This window comes from Lemur catta, chromosome 7 (assembly GCF_020740605.2).
Source record: "Lemur catta isolate mLemCat1 chromosome 7, mLemCat1.pri, whole genome shotgun sequence".
NCBI lineage: Eukaryota > Metazoa > Chordata > Mammalia > Primates > Lemuridae > Lemur > Lemur catta.
The window spans coordinates 21,187,216-21,213,106 of record NC_059134.1 but is presented as its reverse complement, the minus strand read 5'-3'; the positions used below and the strand labels follow the sequence as shown (position 1 = coordinate 21,213,106).

General features: G+C 38.0%; 1 protein-coding gene across 4 annotated transcripts in view; it reads left to right on the top strand.

Annotated features, from left to right (window-relative positions):
* The window catches only part of CBL (Cbl proto-oncogene), a 75,836-nt gene that overhangs the window by 818 nt on the left and 49,127 nt on the right, over positions 1 to 25,891 (top strand). For 3 of the 4 annotated variants that reach the window (XM_045556288.1, XM_045556286.1, XM_045556290.1), the window contains exon 2: positions 19,015 to 19,262. The exons of the other annotated variant lie outside the window; for it this stretch is intronic. In XM_045556288.1, the coding sequence (XP_045412244.1) occupies positions 19,015 to 19,262 (248 nt within the window). The remainder of the gene's footprint in view (positions 1 to 19,014; positions 19,263 to 25,891) is intronic. 4 annotated transcript variants of the gene reach the window in all.

Genomic DNA, 25,891 nt, shown 5'->3' with positions numbered 1-25,891 from the left:
TCTGATTGGAGAACCTGGGGTCAGGACAACTCCGCAGGCAAACTGTGCTCTGGGGGAGCGTGTAGTTTTTTCTCATTTAGATGTAACACCAAGATAAAAGAAACAGCGATGTTTAAATGGGGCAAGGAAGGAACTTCCCTCCACACCAAGCGCTGGCTCAAGTTTTTTGTTATCCTCCGAAACGTTGGATGTGATCCATTGCTGGTGCTGAGATATGCACTGATTAAACCACAAGTTCTGGTTAGAACCATTATCTTCTGAAAGATGGATTGACTGAGCCTGCTAAGCGGCAGATGCTGACTTCTTCATAACTTCCTCCCTACACGCACCGCTTTTAGTTGGGTTCTTATTTTTAACGGGCCTGACTCCTTATTAAAGGACCTGACTTTAAGCTTGTTCGATGAGCTTCTTTGATTACCTCTTTTTTTTAAATAAGCAAGTTGAAAGAAAATAACTCCATATATTTAGCCACTGAGTTTGTCATTTGGGAGAATTTTATTACTTTATAGTTGTGTCTGTATATGAAATATAGTTGTTGGTCCCAAGTACTTAAAAGTGTTTAAGCAGTCTAACGATTTGGTAGAACTCAGTAGAATGATTCCTTGATATTTTTCATATCCGTTAATTAGTAACTTATTCCGGCAAAATTCATATTGCAGATGAAAAGTGACTAGAAGGATCTGGTGTGTTATAAGAGAATGGCGACTGGTTTTCTTTGGTTCCTCTCTGGGTCGTGTAGGTTCCTCTTCTGTAAAATTCTTCATGGGTTGTTTTGGAATAGAAACCGCTAATAAAACGATTATGAAGCTCTTGGCAAATGTAAATGAGCTGTTTAAATGCTTAGTAAGTCCTGTGTGTGAATTAAAAGTCCTGTAGTGCATGCCAGTGGTTTCAGAGCCACTGTTGCAGGCCTGGTTTTTCTCATGTTAAGTAACTGGTATTGTAATTAATGACACAAGTGTTTGTGTTTGATTATATTGGTGGTGTGGTACTAATTTTATTATTAGAAATTATAATAAAAGTATTACAGAAAGTGAGATGTGTAAAGGAAACTTTAAATGTGTTGATGCCTTTAAAAAATATTGAATGTGTTAAAAATCTGAAGTTTGTACGTTTGGAGTAAGGACTGAAATGGTTCCTCTGACATAGAAAAAATATTTACATTTCTAATTACTTTCTCATATAACATATGTGGATGCTGTGTATCAAAATTGTATTGATTAGTGACCTTTGCTTAAAAATAATAAGCTTTTTATCAAACTTTTGTGTTTCTGTAAATAAAGGATAAATTATAGATGTCCTGTTCTACAAGGTATTACGAATAAAATCCTCGTTAAGTCTTACTCCTTCGTCTCTTTAAAGTATGTGTATTGAATTTTGACCTCTTCTACAGAATATTTAATTATTTGGGAGGAATAAAGAGGTCTCAAAGTTTTCAGTGAAAATGCTTTTCAAGTTTTGATAGTTTCAAAGAAAGTAGGCTTCTGGCTTTTCCATTCTAGTGTAGGGAGAGGGATATTTTATTTTTGTATTGCTTGCCTCAGAAGACGATTTTAGTACCATCTGTGCCCTATATCACAAATTTCTTGTTGTACTGAAAACTTCATACTTTCTGATATGTTAGTCCAATAGGTTCATATTGCTTTCCAGATTTTCAGCATACTTCTGTAGTGTTGTTAGATTGCACCATCTCTTTTACCCTTGCTGTTTTGTGCATAGGGTGTTCTCTTTTTTCACTTTATTTTTATTGTTGAAAGTTTTCAATGTGTCGCTACACCTTCTTGACCTCATGTGGTATAAGTGGTAAAGAACAAATGAACAGATGTCCAGCACATGTAGCGAATTTAGTTCTAAGTCGCCATCTCATATAAGTTTGTTGTAATAACCTGGGGTGGCAAGAAAACCCATAGGCTGACCAAGTCAAACTTTGGTTTGATAACAAGCATTTTTCCAACAATGAGTTTAAGTTCCTTAATGGATTAGTAAATCAGTAAACTGGGCCTGTGTTAACCAGAACCTATGACTTATGCCATCTTCTCTGTCGGCACACATCCAGTGTTGGGGGCGGGGAGGAGACTACAGTTCCAGGTGCTAACTCAAGAGTAGGCTGGAATAATATACATCTAGTTTCAACGACAAGGATAAGACATTTATATATATCAAAATATATATTAGGCACAATAAGATTAACAATAATAAGAAAAGAACAATTATAACAATATACTATAATAAAAGTTATGAGTGTGGTCTCATTTTCTCTCTCACGATATCTTATTGTACTGTACTGCAGGTAATTGAAACTGCAGGTAAGGGAAGACTACTGTATTTTATGCTTTGCTGGCCACATACTCAGTCCCATATTCTTTGTTTTTGTTGCAACTCTTTAAAAATGTGAAAGCTATTCTTAGCTTGCAGATGTATTAAAAAACAAAAAAGGATGCAGGCCATAATATGCCCACTCCTGAAGTAGAGCATCTATGTTAGGTTTGAGCTATGTTTTTTAATTAGCTTACATCACTGAAAGATTAAGGTGTTGATTCTCTTCTCCACTCCCCACTCCTCCCCTCTCCTCCCCTCTCTTGTCCTTGCAAGACAGGGTCTTGCTTTGTTGCCTGGGGCTAGAGTGCAGTGGCTTGGTCATAGCTCACTGCAACCTCAAAACTCCTGGGCTTGGTCCAGGCTCTGTGGCTCACACCTGTAATCCTAGCACTCTGGGAGGCCAAGGCAGGAGGCTAGCTTGAGCTCAGGAGTTTGAGATCAGCCTGAGCAAGAGTGAGACCCCATCTCTATAAAAACAAAAAGAACTCCTGGGTTTAAGCAATTCTTCCACCTCAGGTGTGTACCACCACGCCTGGCTAATTTTTTAAAACTTTTTTTTGGCTGTGGTGGTGATTCACACCTGTAATCCTAGCACTCTGAGAGGCCAAGTTGGGAGGATCGCTTGAGCTCAGGAGTTTGAGAACAGCCAGAGCATCTCGCTAAAAATAGAAAAAATTAGCTGGGCGTGGCGGCTCGGGCCAGTAGTCCCAGCTACTCTAGTGGCCAAGGCTGGAGGATTGCTTGAGCCCAGGAGTCTGAGGTTACTCTGAGCTAGGCTGATGCCACAGCATTCTAGCCAGGGCAACAGAGCAAGACTCTTCTCTCAAAAAACAAACAAGCAAAAAAACAACTTTTTTTTTTTTTCCCCCAGACAGTCTTGCTCTGTCATTGGGGTTAGAGGCTAGAGGGCCATGGCTTCAGCCTAGCTCACAGCAACCTCAAACTCCTGGGCTCAAGTGATCCTCCCACCTCTGCCTCCCAGAGTGCTAGGATTACAGGCATGAGCCACTGTGCCTGACCTGACTAATTTTAAAAATTTTTTATAGATGGGGTCTTGCTATTCTGTTGCCCAGGCTGGGATGATTTTTTAATGAGATATAATTTGTTAGAAAAAATGCTTCCCTTTAAGGCATAAGTTTTAAAAAGTTATTTTCATTTTGAGTGCTTAATGTATTTTCATTTTTTGAGCTTTATATATATATATTTTGGGGGGGACAAGGGGACAGGGTCTGGGTCTGTTGCCTGGGCTAGAGTGCAGTGGTGTCATCATAACTCACTGTAGCCTCAAACTCCTGGGCTCAAACGATCCTCTTGCCTCAGCCTCCAGAGTAGCTAGAACTACAGGTGCGAGTCACCATGCCTGGCTAACATTTTTTACTTTTTGTAGAGACAGAGCCTCATTATGTTGCTGAAACTGGTGTCAAACTCCTGTGCTCAAGTGGTCCTCCCACCTTGGCTTCCCAAATTGCTGGGATTATAGGCATGAGCCACTGTGCCCAGCCAAAAAAATATTTTTAAAAGATTATTTCCTTCCTTCTACCTATCTTCTGCTTGTCCTACTTGCCCTGCTCACTGTGGGGGTGGGCAGAGCATTTTGGGTAACTTCCTATGTTTTGGAAGTAAGATGCACTTAGAATTTATAAATCGGCATACAGCATTTCATCGGGCTTCTTCCTCTCCCTCCTTACCTTTCTTTCTTCCTGTGTTTGCAGGCTCACCAAGTACCAAGCGTAGTGCCAGGTGTAAGTTCTTATCTATAGGAGGTTACGTTCTAAGTGATATAAATGATAAGTAACTACAGAATTATGTCCAAAGTGATGTGGGATCTAAGTTTAAACCGCGGCTGAGCAGGGTGGCTCATGCCTTTTCCTAGCATTCTGGGCGGCCGAGGCAGGAGGATTGCTTGAGGTCAGGAGTTTGAGAACAGCCTAAGGAAGAGTGAGACCATTGCTATTAAAAATAGAAACATAGCCAGTGCGTGGCATGGACCTGTAGTCCCAGCTACTTGGGAGGCTGAGGCAGGAGGATCACTTGAGCCCAGGAGTTTGAGGTTGTAGTGAGCAATGATGACACCACTGCACTCTACCCGAGGTGACAGAATGAGACTCAGTCTCAAAAAAATAAAAAAAGAAGTTTAAACCTCTTCTGTATGTGAAATATGTGTACATATTTTTTGTATGTTTATCATCTCAAGATTATGAACTCCTTGAGGGTAGTAACTATGACCTACTTGTGTCCCATAGTTTCTGGTCATGGGGCCTTTCACAATAGTAAGTACTTTTTAAGTATTGTTAATTTAAATTACTTTGTGTGCCTCGGAGAAATATTAATAACCGAATGGAAAAGGTATCATGATAGGAATCTATTTTAATTACATTAAATATTTATTTCTTGCAGTAGCCTTTTATTGGTGTCATTTCTGTTTTATAGTTGAGGACACTTAGGCTCATAGGTTAAGTAACTTAGTTAATAGTAGAGCCTAACTTGGAATCCAAGATTACCCACCTCCTAAGGCTTAGTTAGTTCTTTCATATACACTACCTTCTCAGGTATACAACAAAGTCTCAATCACAAAAGAAAAGCTGTTTATTTATTTAGAAGGTGACCTGTGCAGGTACACAGCAGCAAATGCTTGCCCATTCATTCAAGCGAAGTAGACGTTCTCTTGAATGATACTGATAGTGTTTAACTAGTACCATTCATTGAAATATCTGTTACCCACTTTTAAGTTAAGGGTCAGTGTTTCTTCAGATTATGTGTACTTTGCATGGTGATCATAGAGGCTTATATACATTGTTTTCCAATTATACTTCATTCATGTCGTTTGTGGTGGCATTTACCACTTTTTAATTTTAGTTTATTGACACATTTGTCTCTTTCCCCACTAGAGCTTCTCAGGACCAAGGCTTTGTGTTAACATAGTCCCTTATTTTCTGTCTGATTAATTGGGGGAATCTGGTAAGGAATCTTTTCTCTTTTTATTGAGTGATAAAGTAACGTTTACTACAAGTGCATTTATCTTACAAAGGTACATATTGTAAAATATGATTGTGTTGTTTTTATGCCTATAAAGATCTCACCCAAAGGATATAAAATTCCTCATAATTCCGTATTGTAAAACATGACTTAATTGAGTATTTCGTGTGATTAGTGATAGAAATTTTGAAAGGTATGTAGAATAAAAGTAGAGTTTGTTTGGGGAAGAAGATAATCTGCTCTGTTCATTTTGTGACTTTGGTTGAAGTTTTTGGTGACTCTTGCTATAAGAAAACCTGTTTTTAATATGTTGTTAGCTGGCAATGTACATATAACAAACCTGACAAATCATGGTTAAATTGGTCCCCAAGTCTTGCCCTCCATCGGAGTTCACCTTGTATTCAAACATACGATAACATTTATACTCTGGAAAATCATTTCCCTAATGATTAACCTAGACCATTAAAAGAAAAATAGATTAAGTGTTAGTTTGAAAAGTGAGCCTAAATTTTAATCACATTTTCCAGTGAAGTTCTTAATTCCGATCTACATTAGGTTTGTTAGAAGGGGGGATTATAACAAGCAAGTCATTGTGAAATGTTTTCGTGATTAGCACATTTTGTGCTGGAAGGAAATAGGTGGGAGTAGTCAACCAGGAGCATTGGAAGCCAGCCTCAGCTCTGTCCCCACAATGTTCCTTCCTGCAGCAGCTTCCACAAGGAAGGGGAAAGGGTGCCAATGATGGCATTGGCCATGCACATCCACTGGGGATCGAAACATTGGGCTACCTTAGATACGCCGTGTTTCTCTGAGAAGAAATCAGCAGTGACTCTGGGTCCTCTCTGCAGGTTTTGGAATGGATGGTGAGTCATGCTTAGCAGACTCCACTGCCTGGGCACTTCTCACAACCACCACTGACTGCTTGCTGCCTTCCCCCTGGTTTGGATCTGTCATGGGGCCAAGTCATTGGTGCTTCTTCATTGAGTGGGATAGGATCCTAATTCCTGCCGCCTCCTTTCTTGGACCTGTTTTAAATAGCAGTACGTAGCTGTAGCACTCTTTGAGAAAAACAAAAACATAATTTTCAAATCATAGAATATTTAGAACAAAATGTAAAAGTCCCCTTTTGTCCCCAAATGACTACCCTCCCCAGAAGTATCCATTATGTGTAGTTTGGGGTCCATTCCCCCAGGGCTTAAGCCTTTTCCTAAGTGGCTCTGAGAAGGTAGATGGATAGCATTGCCCTGGAATAATTTGTTGACTTCAGCAAGTAGTTGACTTTTCAGCATTATTCACTAAGACTGGTAACTAAGAACTAATAATTTCTTATATTATAGAACAGTTTACAATTTTACATTTGTAAATACATCAAAAATCTCAAAATAATGTGTCTTAAGAGAATAAAACTGAGATTCAGAGAGATTAAGTCACCCAGCTCATACTTATTTTTTTTTCCTGAATGTCCCCAGAGTGAAGACATACTTTTGTTTCTCATGTGGATCTTGATGTGGTGTTCAGACTGTGTCAAGTGATTTCTTATAAACCAGTGCTTCTCAGACATTAACATGAATTCAGATTATCTGGGGCTCATGTTAAAATGTAGACTTTGAGTAGGTTTGGGGAGGGTCTGAGATTTTGTGTTCCTAACCAGCTCCCAGGAGGCTTGAATGCAGCAGGCCCAGGGACCAGACTTGCTGTAGCAAGGCTCTGTACCATAGTTGCTTTTATGTTAGAGAGGCGTGGCAGATTTTTTTAAAGAAATGGCAGTAGGGTATCTTATTTACGTTTAAAATTTTAATTATTATGTTCTTAAGTTATGAAAGTAATACATATTTAAAATATACATTTTTAAGCAGAAGTGGGATATTTTAACAAAAAATTTTTTTCTTTTGAAACATTTTTGGAATATTTTCCGTTGTAAAAATTTGCCAAATTATGAAGATTTTCCATGTTAATACTGTATGTGGGTCTCCCTGAAATTTTTTTGAAAGGACCATATAAAATTTTATGATATGGATATATACAGTATATATTTAATAAATTCATATTGATAATCTAGGTTATTTCCTGAGTTTTAATATAAGAAATGATGCTGTAATACTATCCATCATGTAGTTTCCAAATATTTCTTTAGAATAAACTCCTAGAAATGAAATTGCTGGGTTAAAGGAATCATACATTAAAGTTTTAAAAAGTATATGTGGCCATATTGCCTTCCAAAAAATCTGCTTCTACCAACAATCCTTGTCTGGTTTGTTTATTTTTAGAGACAGCATCTCGCTCTGTTGCCCAGGCTGGAGTACAGTGGCACAATCATAGCTCACTGTAACCTCAAATTCCTGGGCTTAAGTGATCCTCCTGCCTGAGCTTCCTAAAGTGCAGGATTACAGGTGCAAGCCACTTAGTTTGTTGATTTAAATATAGTAGCTGATTAGTTACATTAGGTGAAATTATGTTAGCATTTTTCCACAATCATACTTTCATTGTGCACAAACTGCATGCTGGTTGCTGGGGAGTTAAAGATGACCCAGCACTCACATTTACAATCTGTGTAATATAACGGAAGATGTACAAAAGGCTCTGGAAACCCTCTGAGGATCATGAGACAAACTATTACTTTACCCCTGAGGAGACAAAGAGATTGGGAATGGGGAGGGATTTTAAGCAGGCTTCGCTGCAATATCCTAATTGTGTCTTAGTTAGCATATGGTACCCAAAAGTGATACTAAAGTTGTGTACAGTAGTCCTTCCTTATCTGAGGTTTTGCTTTCTACAGTTTCATTTACCTGTGGTCCAATAATATTAAATGGAACATTCAGAAGTTTTTTTGTAGAGACAGGGTCTTGCTTTGTTGCCTAGGCTGGTCTCAAACTTCTAGGCTCAAGATCCTCCTGCCTCCGGCTTCCTAAGTACTGAGATTACAGTTATGAGCCATTGTTCCTAGCCATAATTCAGAAGTTTAAGTTTTGAGTAGCATGGTGAAATCTCCTGCTGTTCTACTTTGTCCTGCTTCATCCTGCTTGAGAATCATCCGTCACTGAGGATGTGTATATACTTGTGCAGTCTGGGTCTGCACAGTGGGTACAGTAGTGTATCTATGCTGTTTTCCCACCTGTTAGTTACTTAGTAGCTGTAGCAGTTATCAGATTGAGTGTCATGGGTATTGCAGTGCTTGTGTTCAAATAACCCTTACATTACTTCGTAATGGTCCCAAAGTGCAAGGGTAGTGATGGTAGGAATTCAGATATGCCAGAGAGAAGCCAGAAACTGATTGCTTTAAGTGAAAAGGTGAAAATTCTCAATAAGGAAAGAAACAAATTGTATGCTGACGCTGCTAAGATCTAAAGTCAGAACGAATCATCTATCTGTGAAATTGTGAAGAAGGAAAAATAAATTTGTGTTAGGTTTTTTTTTTTTTTTTTTTTTTTGCTGTCATCTCATGGCTACAGTGCATGATAAATCCATGGAAGACATGAACGGAAGAGTTGCCATTGATGCAGTTGGGTTCACTGCCATCCTCGGTTTCAGGCATCCACTGCGGGGTCTTGGAACATATCACCCTCTGATAAAGCGGGGACCACTATAATTTCTAATTCATGCTAAATATTTGGTTTGAAGTTGCATTGATAACTCTAGATAAGGATTTATTTTTGTCTTTAAAAAAAATAGAATCCATGTATAAAAACCGCGTGGTTCAGCTGTCAAAACATGTCATTTATTTAATTTTATGCATTGTATTGAATGTATTTTTTCTGCAATTGGTGTGACAAATGAAAGTAATGAGATTGGTAATGAGTTATAAAGTAGCATGGTGTTTTTAATAAATGCTATTGTGTGGCATTTGAGAAGTATTATGTAGTAATTATAATTCAGGAACCTAAATGGAATTTTGATGAATCAATAATGGAGAATAGTACTTAGAACTAAGTAAAGCCTTTTTTCTTGGAGCTGTTATCTAATGGTGATACATTTTTTTCTATAATCAGTTGACTATAAGATGATTTTTTTAAAAAAAATACAGGTTTCTGATTTGTCTTTGAAAAACAATCATGAGTTGTTTTAGTTTAAACAAGTGTTACTATGTTTATAGTTGTTATACTGTTAAATATTTCAAGTTTCTGAGATGGAGTTTCTAAAATTTGAAGCTTTCAGAGACTTTAGAAATAAATTGATCCAACTATTTTATTTATAGAGGCAGAGATTGATTCCCAGAGAGGTCAATATGTCCGAGGTCATAAAGCCAGTAATTGTCAATCAACAGACTAGACCCCAGGTCTCTGGACTTCTACTTTCGTGTGCTTTCCACTGTACCTCCTGTTCGCTTGAGCAATATTGATTCTTTATGAACTGTAATAACATTTTACATGATGTTTTATGTATAGCTCCACACATTGAATACTTGTTTTTGGAGCATAACACTTGATTCGTTTTTAAACATATGGAAAGCTTTGAAATGAAAAAAATGCTTCCATGGTAAGCTGGGGGCTTTAGAGATAAAAAATACTTAAGTCATTCATAGGCCTGCATCCTTATAGCTTTTTGCTAATTAAAATTCCTTTGCATTAGAAAAGACCGTATTCAGAATAGCATTAGGCTTAGGCATTGTTCTCTATAACTTTTTGCTTTTTAAAAATTTAGCAATTTTCAAGCATGGTTTTATTCTTCCTTATTGTAATCATAACACTTTCCAAATTTTTTCTATTGACCATTGACCCTTGGCAGAAGCAAAGGGAGGAGCTAGCCCAGTGCGAAAGCTATTATGAATGGAGTACGTGGCAGCTGTACAAGGATACAGTTGGTTTCCCAGAGCTAAGCATGTTTCTTTTTAATATTGTTCTGAGTGATGCTGTAAATGTACAGGCAGCAGTAAACAAAAGGCAGCCATTTTTGCTACTGCAGGACTTGGAAAGCAAAATAAAATCGGCCAAATGGAGGACAGACTAAACAGGAAAATATTTTATCTTTCAGAAATTTTTCAGTGAATATTTTTTAAGCTTGGGGTGCCTATTTGTGCTTTGGAGGTTAACTGTGACTGGCAACTTAAAATTTACTAAGTAATAAAGGGAGGTTTTGGCTTTTGATGTTTATTAACTATTGACTTGAATTATTTGCATACAGCAGCCGTTTGGAATTTTTTTTAAGAGGCTGTGAACATTTAGGGTAATTTTTTTATTTCTGAAGGAGATTAATATAAAGAGTATGCCTACCTTTTATATTTTCTTTATGGTCTGTGTTAGTGTTCTACAGTTAAAGACTTAAGAGTTGATAGTACAACATTGAGTTCCCTGGTCAGGGTGATTCATTTCAAAAAGATCTTGAGAGAAGCAAGCATTTAATCTACAGATGACCTTTCTGAGGTCACATTCTAAGGAAGGACAAATAACATTTGTGGAAGGCACATGGTACTAGTTTGAAATGCTGATTAAGTGTTTTCAACATTTTGTGGTATGTTGTGAGGCCTGATATATTTTTCAGTTGATTGTCATGAACAATATTCATTGATTGCATGTTAGAGGTTGAGCATTATATGTAAGACCAGAGCAATTTTAGTTTGTTGTTGTTCTTGAAGGGAAGTGCAGTTGACCCTAGAACAATGTAGGGGTAGGGGCATCTACCCCCCAGTTGAAAATCGAGTATAACTTTTGACTCCCCAAAAGCTTAACTACTAATAATCCGTTGAGCAGAAGTCTTACTGATAACATAAACAGCTGGTTAACACATACTTTGTATGTTTTATATATTGTATTCTTACAATAAAGTAAGTTAGAGAAAAGAAAATGTTATTAAGAAAATTATAAGGAGGAAAATATTTACTATTCATTAAGTGGAAGTGGATCATCGTAAAGGCCTTTAGCCTCATCATTGTCACGAGTAGTTTGGGGAGTAGGAGGAAGTGGAGGCTGGTCTTGCTGTCTCGGGGGTGGCAGAGGTGGAGGAGGTGGAAGGGAAGGCAGGAGAGGCAGGCACACTCCGTGTAACTTTTATGTTAAAAATCTGCGTATAAGTAGACCTGCACAGTTGAAACCCATGTTGCTCAACTGTCAGCTGTATTTTTTCCAGAGATATTAGGCAAGTACTGCATTTTAACTTCAATTCTGTTATCTTGATGCATTTGCCTTTAAGTGGAGAGACTATATGGGTTGGTGTGTATAGCCCTTGATATAAATGTAAATATTTTTACATGTGTTGTCCTGGCTGGAGTGCAGTGGCTATTTACAGGCACAGTCATAGTACATTGCAGCTTCAAACTTGAGAGCTTAAGTGATCCTTCTGCCTCAGCCTCCCAAGTAGCTGGGACTACAGGTGGTGTACTATGCCTGGCTTGTCCCTCTCTTTCGATGGTGTCCCTGTTTCAGGAAGGAGATGTCCCTTCTCTTTCAGTGGTATCAGGTGTGCTCCCACCTAGATCCCATTTCCCACTATCTTGCCAGAAACCTCTCAGTTTGTCATTTATCTCTTTTTTTCTTTTGGTTCTTTCTCAATATAGAACATGTTCAGTTTACTCTGAAAATAAAAATCTTCACTAATGTATCTTTTGCAGTCTTTGCTGGATCTTAGTCTCCCCTACGTCCCTCCATGGACTAACCTAGGAACTTACCATTTTTAATATTTTTATTGTAAAATGTATTCTGAATTGTAAACACCTGACTTACAAATGAGGTTTTAAAATGTATCACTTAAAAATTGGGAACTGTCTGTATTTGTTATATTAGTATGAGTTGTTAACTCTTTTGTACTTAGAATATAATTGTCTTCTGAGGTGGAGTCATTTTTTTGGACCACATTCTCTTTTGGCTTGAACACTTGATAGGATGAACGGCTTCCTAAAATACTGTTAAAATATTCACGCGTCACATATTTCTGTTGGTTCAGCTTGTTTTTAATTGTTAGGCTTATATAGGGCTATTTCTCAAGAGTTTCAGAAATGGTGTACAGGCCGGGCACAGTGGCTTATGCCTGAAATCCTAGCACTCTGGGAGGCAGAGGTGGGAAGATCACTTGAGACAGGAGTTCAAGACCAGCGTGAGCAAGAGCGAGACCCCGTCAGTACAAAACATAGAAAAATTAGCCAGGGGTGGTGGCACATGCCTATAATCCCAGGTACTCGGGAGGCTGAAGTGGGGAGAATTGCTTGAGCCCTAGAGTTGGCGGTTATAGTGAGCTGTGATAACAACACTACATTCCGCACTCTAGCCTAGGCGACAGAGCAAGACCCTGTCTCTTAAAAAAAAAAAAGTATACAGAGAATGAAATGTCTAGTTTTTAAATTTTCATATTGCCTTATCATTTGAAGAGTCTGTGATGATTAATTGTTGAATGGGAATTTTGTATTTCTGAATGGACCTAATGATTCTACTTCTGGGAGAATTTATCCTAAGAGAATAATTTGGCGTGTGTAGAAGAATGAAATGCCCAAGTATGTTCATCACAGTGATACTTGTCATAGTAGAGGTGGAGGGGATGGTTAAGATATGGTATGCTCATAGAATGTAATCATTTAGACATAATGAGCTCTTGGTGACCCAAGAAAATAGGTATTTTTATTTTTTTTTATTTATTTATTTTGAGACAGGGTCTCGTTCTGTTGCTTGGGTTAGAGTGCGGTGGTGTCAGCCAAGCTCACAGCAATGTCAAACTCCTGTGCTCAAGTGATCCTCCTGCCTCAGCCTTCTGAGTAGCTGGGACTATAGGCGTGTGCCACCATGCACAGCTAATTTTTCTGATCTTAGCAGAGTTGGGGTCTCGCTCTTGCTCAGGCTGGTCTCGAACTCCTGAGCTCAAGTGATCCTCCCGCATCAGCCTCCCAGAGTACTAGGATTATAGGCATGAGCCACTGTGCTCCGCCCAAAATAGGTATTTTTAAATGTGAAATAAAGACAAGAATGCAGGACTTTTGCTTCCTTCCGTGTTAAACTAGGTTGTTTTGAACCAGTTATACTGCTGACAACTAGAAAAGCTAGTTGACATAGACGAATTATCAAGGCAGTGAGAAATTATGAGGCCAAGTTCTAGAAGATGAGGAAAGCTGTGAGGGCTGAGTTTGATGTTTGAGGCTGTCTTGCCTCTTGAGGTCATTGTTGATTCTGGAAGTGATAGCTGAATAGACTTTTCAAAATACTTACATTCAGTGGGACAAAACATTAGAATTAGGGCCTGCCATGATGGAGGGCCCTGGAAAATACCCTAGGATTTTTTTTTTTCTTTCTTTTTTTTTTTTTTGAGACAGAGTCTCACTCTGTTGCCCGGGCTAGAGTGAGTGCCGTGGCGTCAGCCTAGCTCACAGCAACCTCAAACTCCTGGGCTCAAGCAATCCTTCTGCCTCAGCCTCCCGAGTAGCTGGGACTACAGGCGTGTGCCACCATGCCTGGCTGATTTTTATATATATATTTTTTTAGCTGTCCGAATCATTTCTTTCTATTGTTATTAGAGACGGGGTCTCGCTCTTGCTCAGGCTGGTCTCGAACTCCTGACCTCGAGTGATCCTCCCGCCTCGGTGTCCCAGAGTGCTAAGATTACAGGCGTGAGCCACAGCGTCCGGCCAATACCCTAGGATTTTGAGTTGGGTCCCTGAGAACCTAAATCATAGGAATAAGGAAAAAATAGAAGAATAGTCCGTATAGGAAAGGAAGCCTAGCTTTTAATCATCTCAATTCTGAATTGGATTAAGAGGATCTGGGATTCCTAATGTCCTTAGCCTAGCTTCCTGCCAGAAGCAAAAGTAAATCCTTTCTGGATAATAGCATCCATAGTCTCAGATTGTCTATAGTGTTTTTTTTTCTTTCTAAGAGATGGGGTCTTGCTACATTGCCCAGACTGGAGTGCAGTGGCTGTTCATAGGCACCATCCCACTACTGGTCAGCATGGGAGTTTTGACCATTTTTGTTTTTGACCTGGTGTGGTTCACCCCTCCTTAAGCGATCTGGTGGTCCCCTGCTCCCGAGAGGTCACCATATTGATGCCAAACTTAGTGCAGACTCCAGATTCGCATAATGCACTACAGCCCAGAACTCCTGGACTCAAGCCATCCTCCTGCCTCAACCTCCCAAGTAGCTGGGACTATAGGCACACACCACCACGCCTGGCAAGTTTTTAAAATACAGTGTCTAACATTCAGTAAAAAACAGGCATATGAAAAGAAAAGATGCAACTGAAAACCAAGAGGAAAAATTGACAATAGGTACTATAATACATACACGCAGGGAATACAGATATTTGTTATCAGTCATGGACTAAAAAACAAAACTAAAAAAACAATCTATGATAAGTTAGAAGAATTAAAGACAATTGATAATTTTGAGAGACTTGAAATGATAAAAATGAAATAGAAACTCTAGAAAAACACAAGAACTGATATTATTAATCAGTGGATTGGTTTAGCAATGTGAATATAGCTGAAGAGAGAATTAGTGAAATAGCATATATCAGGAAAAAAAATCCAGACTGAAGCCTTAAGACAGAATGGTGGAGAATACAGTAAAGAGTGTAAGATGCATACGGAGTATGATGAAAAGGTCTTACGTGTATGTAACTGAAGTTCCAGAGGAGAGGAGAAAGAGAATGGGGCAGAAGCAATATTAGATGAGAATATATTGGCTGAGAATTTTCCAAAACTGTTGAAAATCATCAAACCACAAATTAAGGAAGCTCTGTAAACACCAAGCAGGAAAGCTACAAAGAAAACCACACCCAGGCACATTTTAGTAACACTGCTAAAAACTGGGGTCAAAGACAAATTTTAAAAGCAACCAGAAAATAAGAGACATTTTTACCTTCAAAGGAGCAACTATTAAAACTGATATCCTGACTTTTCAACAGTAACAGTGACACCCAGAAAACATGAAATAATAGTGTTAAAGTGGTGACAGAAAATAACCACCAATCTTTATCCAGTAAAAATATCCTTTAAAAGTGGGTACAAAATAAAGATACTTTCATACAAAAATAAAACAAAACAAAAAGCCCCCACAGGATTTGTAACCAGCACAGAACTACCCTAGATGGAATACTAAAGAATGTTCTTTAGGCTGAAGGAAAGTCATTCTAGATGGATGGGAAGAGCACTGTCAAGGGCAGTTATGTGGGTAGATATGAATGAGTATGGGCTGTATAAAAAATAGTGATAGTAATGACTTGTGGCCTTTAAAAGATCTATGGAATTAAAGTATGTGTTAGTAATAGCACATAAGTTGAAAGGAGAATAAATGGAATTAGTGTTCCAAGGTCCTTGCATTGTCTGAGAAGTGATAAAAGTACTAATTTATATAAAATTTCATAAATCATAGGTACATGTTATAGTCACCAAGGTAACCACTAAAAGAATAATTAAAGAATGTATATTTGATAAACCCATGGAGGAGAAAAATGGGAAAATAAAAAATGCCCAGGCTGGGCGTGGTGGCTCACGCCTGTAATCCTAGCACTCTGGGAGGCCGAGGCAGGAGGATCACTGGAGCTCAGGAGTTCGAGACCAGCCTGAGCAAGAGCGAGACCCCGTCTCTACTAAAAATAGAAAGAAATTATATGGACAACTAAAAATATATATAGAAAAAATTAGCCGGGCATGGTGGCGCATGCCTGTAGTCCCAGCTACTCGGGAGGCTGAGGCAGAAGAATCGCTTGAGCCCAGGAGTTTGAAGTTGCTGTGAGCTAGGCTGACGCCACGGCACTCACTCTAGCCTGGGCAACAGAGTGAGACTGTCTCAAAAAAAAAAAAAAAAAAAATGCCTAAAGCAAAAGAGGCAAGAAAGAGAAGATAAAGGAACATGGAACAGGTCTGGCACAGAAAACAAATAGTGAATTATTTTATTATCTGTTATGAGGGTCGGTTCTAGGTAAACCATATGAAAATGCCAATCTTAGAGCTGTTAGAATAGCAGTTTCAGCTGGGAGGCAGAGGCGACAGGATTGCCTGAGGTCAGTGAGACTCCGTCTCAAAAAAAAAAAAAAAAAAGAATAGCAGTTTCATAATATGTTAAATGTAAACAGATCAAATTAGTTAAAATCAAAGATGGTCAGAATGAGTTAAAAAGAAACCAGCTATATTCTATGTACAAAGAGTCATGCATTAAATGTAAGAACACAAGAAGATTGAAAGAAGGATGGAAAAAGATATGCTATGTAAACACCAATCTAGGAAAGTTGATTTAGCTATTATATATAAGATAAAGTTGACTTTTAAGACAAGAAGTATTCCTAGGGAGATGAAGAAAGCTATTTAAATGATGAAGGGTTCAGTTTATCAAGAAGGGGGAAAAAAGGATGTTCAAGTACACAGCATAATAATTGTATCAATATTTTAAAAAATGAGTGGAAAAAAGGTAGTTCAATAATCTCATGAATTAACATAACTTTAAAATACTAGTTTTATCAAACTCATCTGTATTTACATATGTGATTTGTGTTGGTTTTTTTTTCCTTTGAGACCGGGTCTTGCTTTGTCACTCAGTCTGGAGTGTAGTGGTGTCATTATAGCTCACCACAACCTCAAACTCTTGGGCTCCAGTGATCTTCCTGCTTCAGCCTCCCTAGTAGCTGGGACTACAGGCACGTGCCATCATGCCTAGCTAGTTTTTCTATTTTTTGTAGAGATGAAGTCTTGCTCTTGTTCAGCTGGTCTCGAACTCCTGAGCTCAAGCATCCTCCCGGCCTCAGCCTCCCAGAGTGTTAGGATTTCAGGCGTGAGCCACGGCACCCGGCCTGTTTCTGGTTTCTTTAGATCAACTCTGAGAGGAGCATCCATGTTTTATTTAGTGTAGTATAATATTGTTGCTACGTATTATTTTATTATAATCAATATATCACAATTTATGTATGTTGTTGATGGACATTTGGGTTATTTCCAGTTTTCCTTATTACTAGTAATGCTTTTCTGCACATTTGTGTATGTATATCCTAGTATACCTTTCCAGGTGTGGATCTGCAGGTTGATAGAGTGTACAAATCTTTAACCTGTCAGTATAGTGCTGAACTGTTTTTCAATTTCATTGTATCAGTACAGATTCCCACCAGCAGTCTTTGAGGGTTCCTTTTGTTCCATGTCATTGCCAAGCAGTTGGCATTGCCGATTTGGTGTGAGTCTAATTGTGATCTTATTTTCATTTTCCTGAATGTTTAATGAAATTGAGTGCCATATCATATTTTGGTTAGTTGGATATAATCTTTTGCTTTTGTGATAGTCTCTCGTTCAAGGCTTTTGTCCATTTTTGTATTAAATTGTCTATAGTCTGTCTTACTGGTTTGTAGATGTTCTTTACATATCCTGCACGTGTATGTCTGGATATATATTCAGGTTTTGTTTTCCCACCCCCCTCTCCACACCTCTGGATATATATTCTGGATGTATATGTATTATAAATAGCTTCTGATTTTGTGACTTGTGTTTTTATTCTTTTTGTGGTGTCTTTTGATAAGCAGTTCTTTTAAAGTATAATAGTAGAATTTAATTAATATTTTACTTTATAATTAGTGCTCTTTATGGTCCTGTTTAAGAAAAACTTTTCTTTACCACGAAGTCATGTAGATAACTTTTTTGTATTCTAAAGCTTTTTAGATTTGCCTTTGACATTTAGGTCTATAACCTACCTGGAATTAATTAATTTATTTATTTTGGTATAGTGTAAGATGAGGGTTTAGTTTTATTTTCTTTTTTTTCCCTGTGGATACCCAATTGTTACATGACCATTTTTGGGAAGTAACCTCTCCTTTGTAATAAACCAAGTGTTTGTATATGTGTGGGTCTATTTCTGGACTCTTCTGTTCCACTAGTTTAGTGTTTTCTAGACACAGAAAAATCCATGTAAATAGAAAGCACAAAAAGATGGTAGGAATAAATACAAATTATCAGTTAGAAAAAATATAAAAGAGACTAAACTCACCTTTTAGAAAACAAAGATTGTTAAATTGGATTTTTTAAATCTAGGTATATGTTCTTTAAAAGAAATGCATTTAAAACGTAAGATCTCAGAGAAGTTGAAAGTTAAAGATGGGAAAAAGAATCAGCAGGCAAATTCTGAGAGTCCTGCATTCATATGGGAAGGAATAGATAGATATCTCACTTCAGCCCCAGGCTTTGCTGGGTCTGAGTCCCCTCTGCTTCTGTCCCCTAGTGGTTGTTAAAATTTAAGCCCCTAGATTACAGAGATTTACCTCCCCCAGGGCAGCCATGTCCTTTATTTCTGCCCCTGGGAATTTTCTTTAGTCTATTGGGGGGTCAGCCATGTAATTAAAAGTAATTTTCAGTATTTCATCTAGTAGCTTTTAGGCATTTGCGTGGATGTTTTCCCCCTAGTTTTTAGTCTGCTGTGTGTTGTCTGCACCATTAGTCTTTCACAGGGCTTTAAGACCCTAAGAACCTCCCCTTTGGGCTAGGCTTGGTGGTGCTGTCTGTAGTCCCAGCTACTCCGGAGGTTGATTCAGGAGGATCATTTGAGCCCAGTAGTTTGAGGCTGCATTGAACTATGACCGTGCCATTGTAGCCTAGCCTAGGTGACAGACCCAGATCCTGTCTCTTAAAAAAGAAAAAAAGCACCCTTCTGGGAGACCCCTAAAAAATCTAAAGTGATTGCCTGTGGACAGTGGGTGTTATGGGTCATTTTTCTTATATTCTTATGTATTTTTCATATTTCTGCAAACACATTATTTCATAACTTTTTAAACTTTAAAAAGGAATTTGTCCTTAAGATTCTCCAAGTAATAGCACTTCTTTTCCATTTGTTGCAGGTGGTGCGGTTGTGTCAGAACCCAAAGCTGGCGCTAAAGAATAGCCCACCTTATATCTTAGACCTGCTGCCAGATACCTACCAGCATCTCCGTACTATCTTGTCAAGATATGAGGGGAAGATGGAGACACTTGGAGAAAATGAGTATTTTAGGGTGTTCATGGAGAATCTGATGAAGAAAACTAAACAGACTATAAGCCTCTTCAAGGAGGGGAAAGAAAGAATGTATGAGGAGAATTCTCAGCCTAGGTAATGGAGAAATACTACACAAATATTAATTCAGGTTTGTGACTGCCTGAGTGCCTAACACATAGAAGTAGTTGAGTTGGTTTTAATTTTATGTTAACAGGAATGGAAAGTTGACATTTGATTTAGAGGGGTGTTTCATATAAAAGGTTGCCTTGGGGGACGTTGTACCATCCCTAGCTCTGATAGATATGTTTATTTCTGAAAAATCAGATACTTACAGTCATGAAAATGAGTTGGAAGCAGTAGGTCTTTTGGAGAACCTGAAGATCATGAAATAAGAGGCAGATCTTGCCAGAAGCTGTAGCATATTAAATAAATTTTAAGCATGGGATAATAGAAAAAACGAGCCAATAGTGTAGATATCTTTTAAAAAAAAATAAATCAGAGAAATGACATTTCCTTTATAGCTAAAAGTAACTTTTCAAATAGAAAAGGCAGAGACAAATGGGGTTAATTCAATGAATATTTGAGGGACCCCTATGTATTCTTTTGTACTAATTAAATACTAAAACCTATAGGTTATCCTATATGTTGTTAGCTTGGCTGTTGTAAATTATATACAGAGAGAGAAATAAGTTGTTGTTGTTGTTTTTCTTAGAGAAATTCAGAGATCTTCTAAAGAGAGAAATAAGTTAACTATATGTGTGGATGTAATTGTGTTTGATTTTGTCCAATAGGAAATATCAGTGAGTAAGTTACTCTTGAGGAGTGACTTGAAATTGGGAAGAACAGTAATTTCTAAGGGTATTAGGTTAATATGCATGACTCCAGCAGTAGTAACCTACTCACTGATACTCTTATCTGCCTTTCCTTTAGATCTGTTGGCTTAGATTCTGGCAACCCTAGTCTGTTACTTAAAATTTTAGCCACATCATTATCCATATTATTATTACCTTGACTGCAACAAATTACTCAGATTTAGTCCAGAATATCAGTCTTTTCTTCTTAAAAAGATTTCTGGTGAATGAATTCAGTCTGTAGGAACCTTTATAACTTCTAGTTTATATGAAAATGAACTTTATTCCTTTTAAATATTTGAATTTCAGGCCGGATGTGGTGGTTTATGTCTATGATCCCTGCACTTTGGGAGGCTAAGGTTGGAGGATCACTTGAGATCAGGAGTTCGAGACCCCTGTCTGTAGAAAAAAATAAAAATTAGTCAGGTGTGGTGGTGTAGGCCTATAGTCCCAGCTACTTGGAAGGCTGAGTTGGAGGGATCCCTTAAGCCCAGGGTTTGAGGTTGCAGTCAGAGAGCTATGATCAAGCCACTGCACTCCAGCCTGGGGCTACAGAGTAAGACTCTGGCTATAAAAAAAAAAAGGTAAATAAATCTATTTTATGCCTTTTGTTAAAATAAAACCTTGACTATCTGGACGTCTTAGCTAAGTAGTCATTTTGTATTGTTGAGTTTCTAAAAAATCTGAAACTTAAAAAATTTATTTGCCATCTACTGTGAACTGGGTTCTGTCTAATTGTAGGAGGTGAAAAGGAGAATTAAGCATTCAAATATGATATAATGTTACAGATGCTTTAATGGAGATGTGTACAAATGCTGTGTGAATACAGTTCTGCCTGGTGGCATCAGAGAAGGTGGCATAGAGGAGTATTATTTGAACTAGATTTTGAAAGATAAGTAGGAATTTTCTAGGCAGAGAAGTCAAGAAAAAGCCTGTAACTACAGCAGCGTGAAAATGCATGCTCTGTATGTTTAAGGAAGGTGAGAAGTCTGGTCTGACTAGAATTGCTGGAGATAAGCTGGAAGTACAGGTTGGAATCAGATTGTAAAAGGGCTGTTCTTTGACCTCTAGACTTTCTCATAGAACAGTTTTTTTTAAATACCATATTTGTAATGAAATAAAAATTATAGATTTTCCTATCTTAGAGAGCTTACTGAACATTGTTGAATTTTTTAGTGACTGATGGTTTATCACTGAGAGGCAATATAGTATACTGGTTAAGCAGATGGACTCTGAAGTCAACTGCCAAGGTTGAATTTTTTTTTTTCTTTCCCCCCTTCCTCCCCAAGTTTGAATCTTAACTTTGCCATTTACTTTAGCTATGTGATTTCTCAGTTTCTTCTTCTGTAAAATGAAGTTATAATAGTACTTTCCTTATAGGATTCTTGGGAGTTAAAATGAGTAACTAAAGGTTCAGTACTTAGAACAGTGATTGGCACATTGATAATAAGTGGCTTAGCACTTATTACTCTGAATCATCATCATTATTTTTATTACTATAAACATAGATTATTGTGTCAGGTTAAATATCAGTGATACCGCCAGGACCTAATCAAGTATGTAGTTTTTACCTTTACTAAATGTAAATTTTTTATATATATTTGTCCTTATTAAATGTAAGTATGTAATATATAAAATACTATATATAATATATAAATGTAAGTATATAATATATAAAACACTATATGTAAGTACAGTTGACCCTTGAACAGTACAAAGGTTAGGGAAGCTAACCCCCTATGCAGTCAAAAATCTGACTATGACTTTAGAATCCCCAGAAACTTAACTATTGATAGCCTACTGTTGACCAGGCTTACCGATAAGTTGATTAGCATGCATTTTGTATGTGTATGTGTTATACACTATTTTCACAATAAAGTAAGCTAGAGGAGAGAAAATGTCTTAATATTGAGTAGGAGGAGGAACTGGTCTTGCTTTTCATGGTGGCACAAGTGGAGGAGGTGGAAGGGAAGGGAGGAGAGACAGGCACAGTTGGTGCAACTTTTTAAAATTTTTTATTTATTTTTTTAGAGATGGGATCTCACTCTGTTGCCCATGTTGGAGTACAGTGATGCAATCATGGCTCACTGTAGCCTCAAACTCTTGGGCTCAAGCGATCCTCCCACCTTGGCCTCCCATAGTTCCGGGATTGCAGGCATGAGCCACCGTGGCAGGCCCTTTTGCCTCTTTTTAAACCTCACTGTCAGTATGCTTGTTTTTGTCAATTTTATTTAGCCTAATATGAGGCTTTTAATCCTTTGGGCTTTGAATGTGGGCTTTTAATCCAGCTCTGTGCAAATTATATGTAAAGTGAGAGTAAATACATTTCAATTGAGAATCAGGGCTTTTTTAAAATAAGGGAATATATATGGATTTTAGTATATGATCTTTGTGACATGTATTTTGATTGCTTAGGGGCTTTTTTTTCCTCTTCATTTTTTTTGTTGATATATAATTCACATACCATAAAATTTGCCCTTTTAAAGTATACAATTGAGTGGTTTTTAGTGTATTCACAAAATCATGCAATCATTACCACAATCTACTTCCAGAACATTTTCATCCTCCTACAGAAACCCCATACCCATTAGCAGTTGTTCTTTATTCTCCTCTCTGGATACCTCCAACCCCCAGCCCTTGGCAGTCACTAACATCTGCTTTCTGTCTCTGTGGACTTTGCTGTTCTGGACATTTCATATAAGTGGAATTATATAATATGTGGCCTTTTGTGCCTGCCTAGCTTCTTTCACTTAGCATGTTTTCACAAATTCATTCATATTATAGCATGTATCAGTACTGCATTCCTTTTTGTATCTAAGTATAAATAATATTTGAATATATGGATATGTCACATTTTGTTATGGCTATTTGGGTTGTTTCTACTTTTTGGCTATTACAAATAATGTTACTGTGAACAGTGGTGTACAAGTTTTTGTGTGGCTATATGTTTTCACTTCTCTTGGGTATGTATGCCCAGGGGTGGAATTGCTGAGTCATATGGTAATTCTATGTTTAACTTTTTGAGGAACCGCCAACTGTTTCCACAGCAGCTGTACCATTTTACATTCCCTCAGCAACATATGAGGGTTTTGATTTCTTGCCGGCACTTGTTATGGAATTTTTGATTATAGCCATCCTATTGGGTGTGAAGAGGTTTCGAGGTGCATTTCTGTAACAAGGAATGATGTGAACATCTTTTCATCTGCTTATTGAGTATTTGTATAGAATAGTCCCCTCCTTATCTGCGGTTTCACCTTTCTTAGTTTCAGTTACCTGTGGTCAACTGTGGCATGAAAATATTAAATGGAAAATTCCAGAAGAAAACAGTTCATAAGTTTGAAATTGCATGCTGTTCTGATTAGCATGTTGAATTCTTGCGTCATTTCACTCTGTCCAGCCTGGGACATGAATCATCCCTTTGTCCAGGAGATCCATGCTGTATGGTATATAGCTCCTGTTATTCAGTAGCCATCTTGGATATCGGGTCGAGAATACATAGTATATATAGGGTTCAGTACTATCTGAGGTTTCAGGCATCTGCTGGGGGCCTTGGAACATATGCGTTTTGGATGGGGGACTACTATACCTTTAGAGAAATGTCTGTGAAATTCTTTATTCATTTTTAAATTGGATTATTTGTCTTTTTATTGTTGAGTTGTAAGATCCCTTCACATATTCTGGATACTTGGCTCTTACCAGATATATAATTTGCCAAACTTTACTCTCATTCTGCAGATCATCTTTTCACATTCTTTGATTGTTTGTACTTTTAAGAAACTGTTGACTAATTCAAGGTCATGAACATTATGCATAAGAGTTTTCCCTGAGTTTCATAGTGTTAGCTCTTGCACTTAGTTCTTTTATCCATTTTGAATTAATTTTTGCATATGGTGTGAGGTAGAGGTTTGGCTTCATTCTTTTGCATCTGGATATCCCTTTGTCCCAGCACCATTTGTTGAAAAGACTGTCCTTTCTCCACTGAATGGACTTGTTGCTCTTACAGAAAGTAAATTGACTATAAATGTAAGGGTTTATGTCTGGATTCTAAATTTGATTTTACTGATCTACATGTCTATCATGTTGCTAGTGTCACACTATCTTAATCACTGTAGCTTTGTAGTAAAGCTTTGAAATCAGGGAGTATGAGCCCCCCAACTTTGTTCTTCTTTTTCAGCATTGTTTTGGCAGCTATTCTGGATCCCTTGCATTTCTATATGAATGTAAAATTAAGATCAGTTTGGCAATTTCTGCAAAAGGAACAGCTGGAATTTGATATCATATTGACTCTGTAGATCATTTTGGGGACTATTGCCATTTTTAACAATGATAAGTCTTCCAGTCATAAACATTGGATGTCTTTCCATTTATTTATATTTTCTTTAAGTAATGCTTTATGGTTTTCAGTGTTCAAGTCTTTTACCTCTTTGGTTCAATTCATTCCTAAGTATTTTATTCTTTTTGATGCTATTATAAATGAAATCATTTTCTTAAATTCTTTTTTTTTTTTCTTTCCCTAAATTTCTCTAAGTTTAAGTGTGTTTTCCTAATCTCATTTTGTTTTTTGTTTTTTTTTTTTTTTTTTTGAGACAGAGTGTCACTTTGTTGCCCGGGCTAGAGTGAGTGCCGTGGCATCAGCCTAGCTCACAGCAACCTCAAACTCCTGGGCTTAAGCGATCCTACTGCCTCAGCCTCCCTAGTAGCTGGGACTACAGGCATGAGCCACCATGCCCGGCTAATTTTTTTGTATATATATTTTTAGTTGGCCAGATAATTTCTTTCTATTTTTAGTAGAGACGGGGTCTCACTCTTGCTCAGGCTGGTCTCGAACTCCTGACCTCGAGCGATCCACCCACCTCGGCCTCCCAGAGCTAGGATTACAGGCGTGAGCCACCGCGCCCGGCCCCTAATCTCATTTTGGATTGTTCATTGCTCATATATAGAAATACAGTTGACTTTTGTATGTTAATCTGGTATCCTGCAACTTTGCAGAACTCATTTATTGGCTCTAGTAATTTCTTGGTGGATTAGGTTTTCCTATATACAAGATCATGTCATGTGCAGATAGAGATAGTTTTACTTCTTCCTTTCCCTCCTGGGTGCTTTTTATTTCTTTTTCTTGCCTAATTGCCCTATCTAGACCTCCTGTGTTAAACAGAACCTGTGTTGAATAGAACTGGCAGGACTGAACATATTTGTTTTCTGTTATTAAGGGGGAAAACTTTCAGTCTCTCACCTGTTGAGTAGGATATTAGCTGTGGGATTTTTGTAGATGCTCTTTATCAGGTTGAGGAATATTCGTTCTGATTCTTGTTTGTTCCTGTTTTTTAATCATGAAGTGGGGTGGGTGGGGGTACGGAGGTGCAGTGGTTCATGCCTGTAATCCCAGCACTTTGCAAGGCCAAGGTGGAAGGATCACTTGAGGCCAGGAGTTTGAGACCAGCCTGGACAACATTGCAAGACCCCGTCTTTCAAAAAACATTTTTTTAAAATTTTAGCTGGGCATGGTGGCATACGCCTGTAGTCACAGCTACTCAGGAGGCTGAGGCAGGAGGATTACTTGAGCCCAAGAGTTGGAGGTTGTAGTGAGCTATGATTGCACCACTGCACTCCATCCTGGGTGACAGAGTGAGACCGTGTCTCAAAAAAAAAAAAAATCATGAACAGGTAGGTGTTAGAGACCTTTCATACTTTGTTCCTGGTTTTTCTTTTTGGGGTAGATAAGGTTGTGGAATAAGGGAGTGCTAGTTAAAGTATATGAAAAGAGGCTGGGTGCTGTGGCTCACGCCTGTAATCCCCTAGCACTCTGGGAGGCCGAGGCGGGGGAGGATCCTTTGAGCTCAGGAGTTCGAGACCAGCCTGAGCAAGAGCGAGGGCCCGTCTCTACTAAAAATA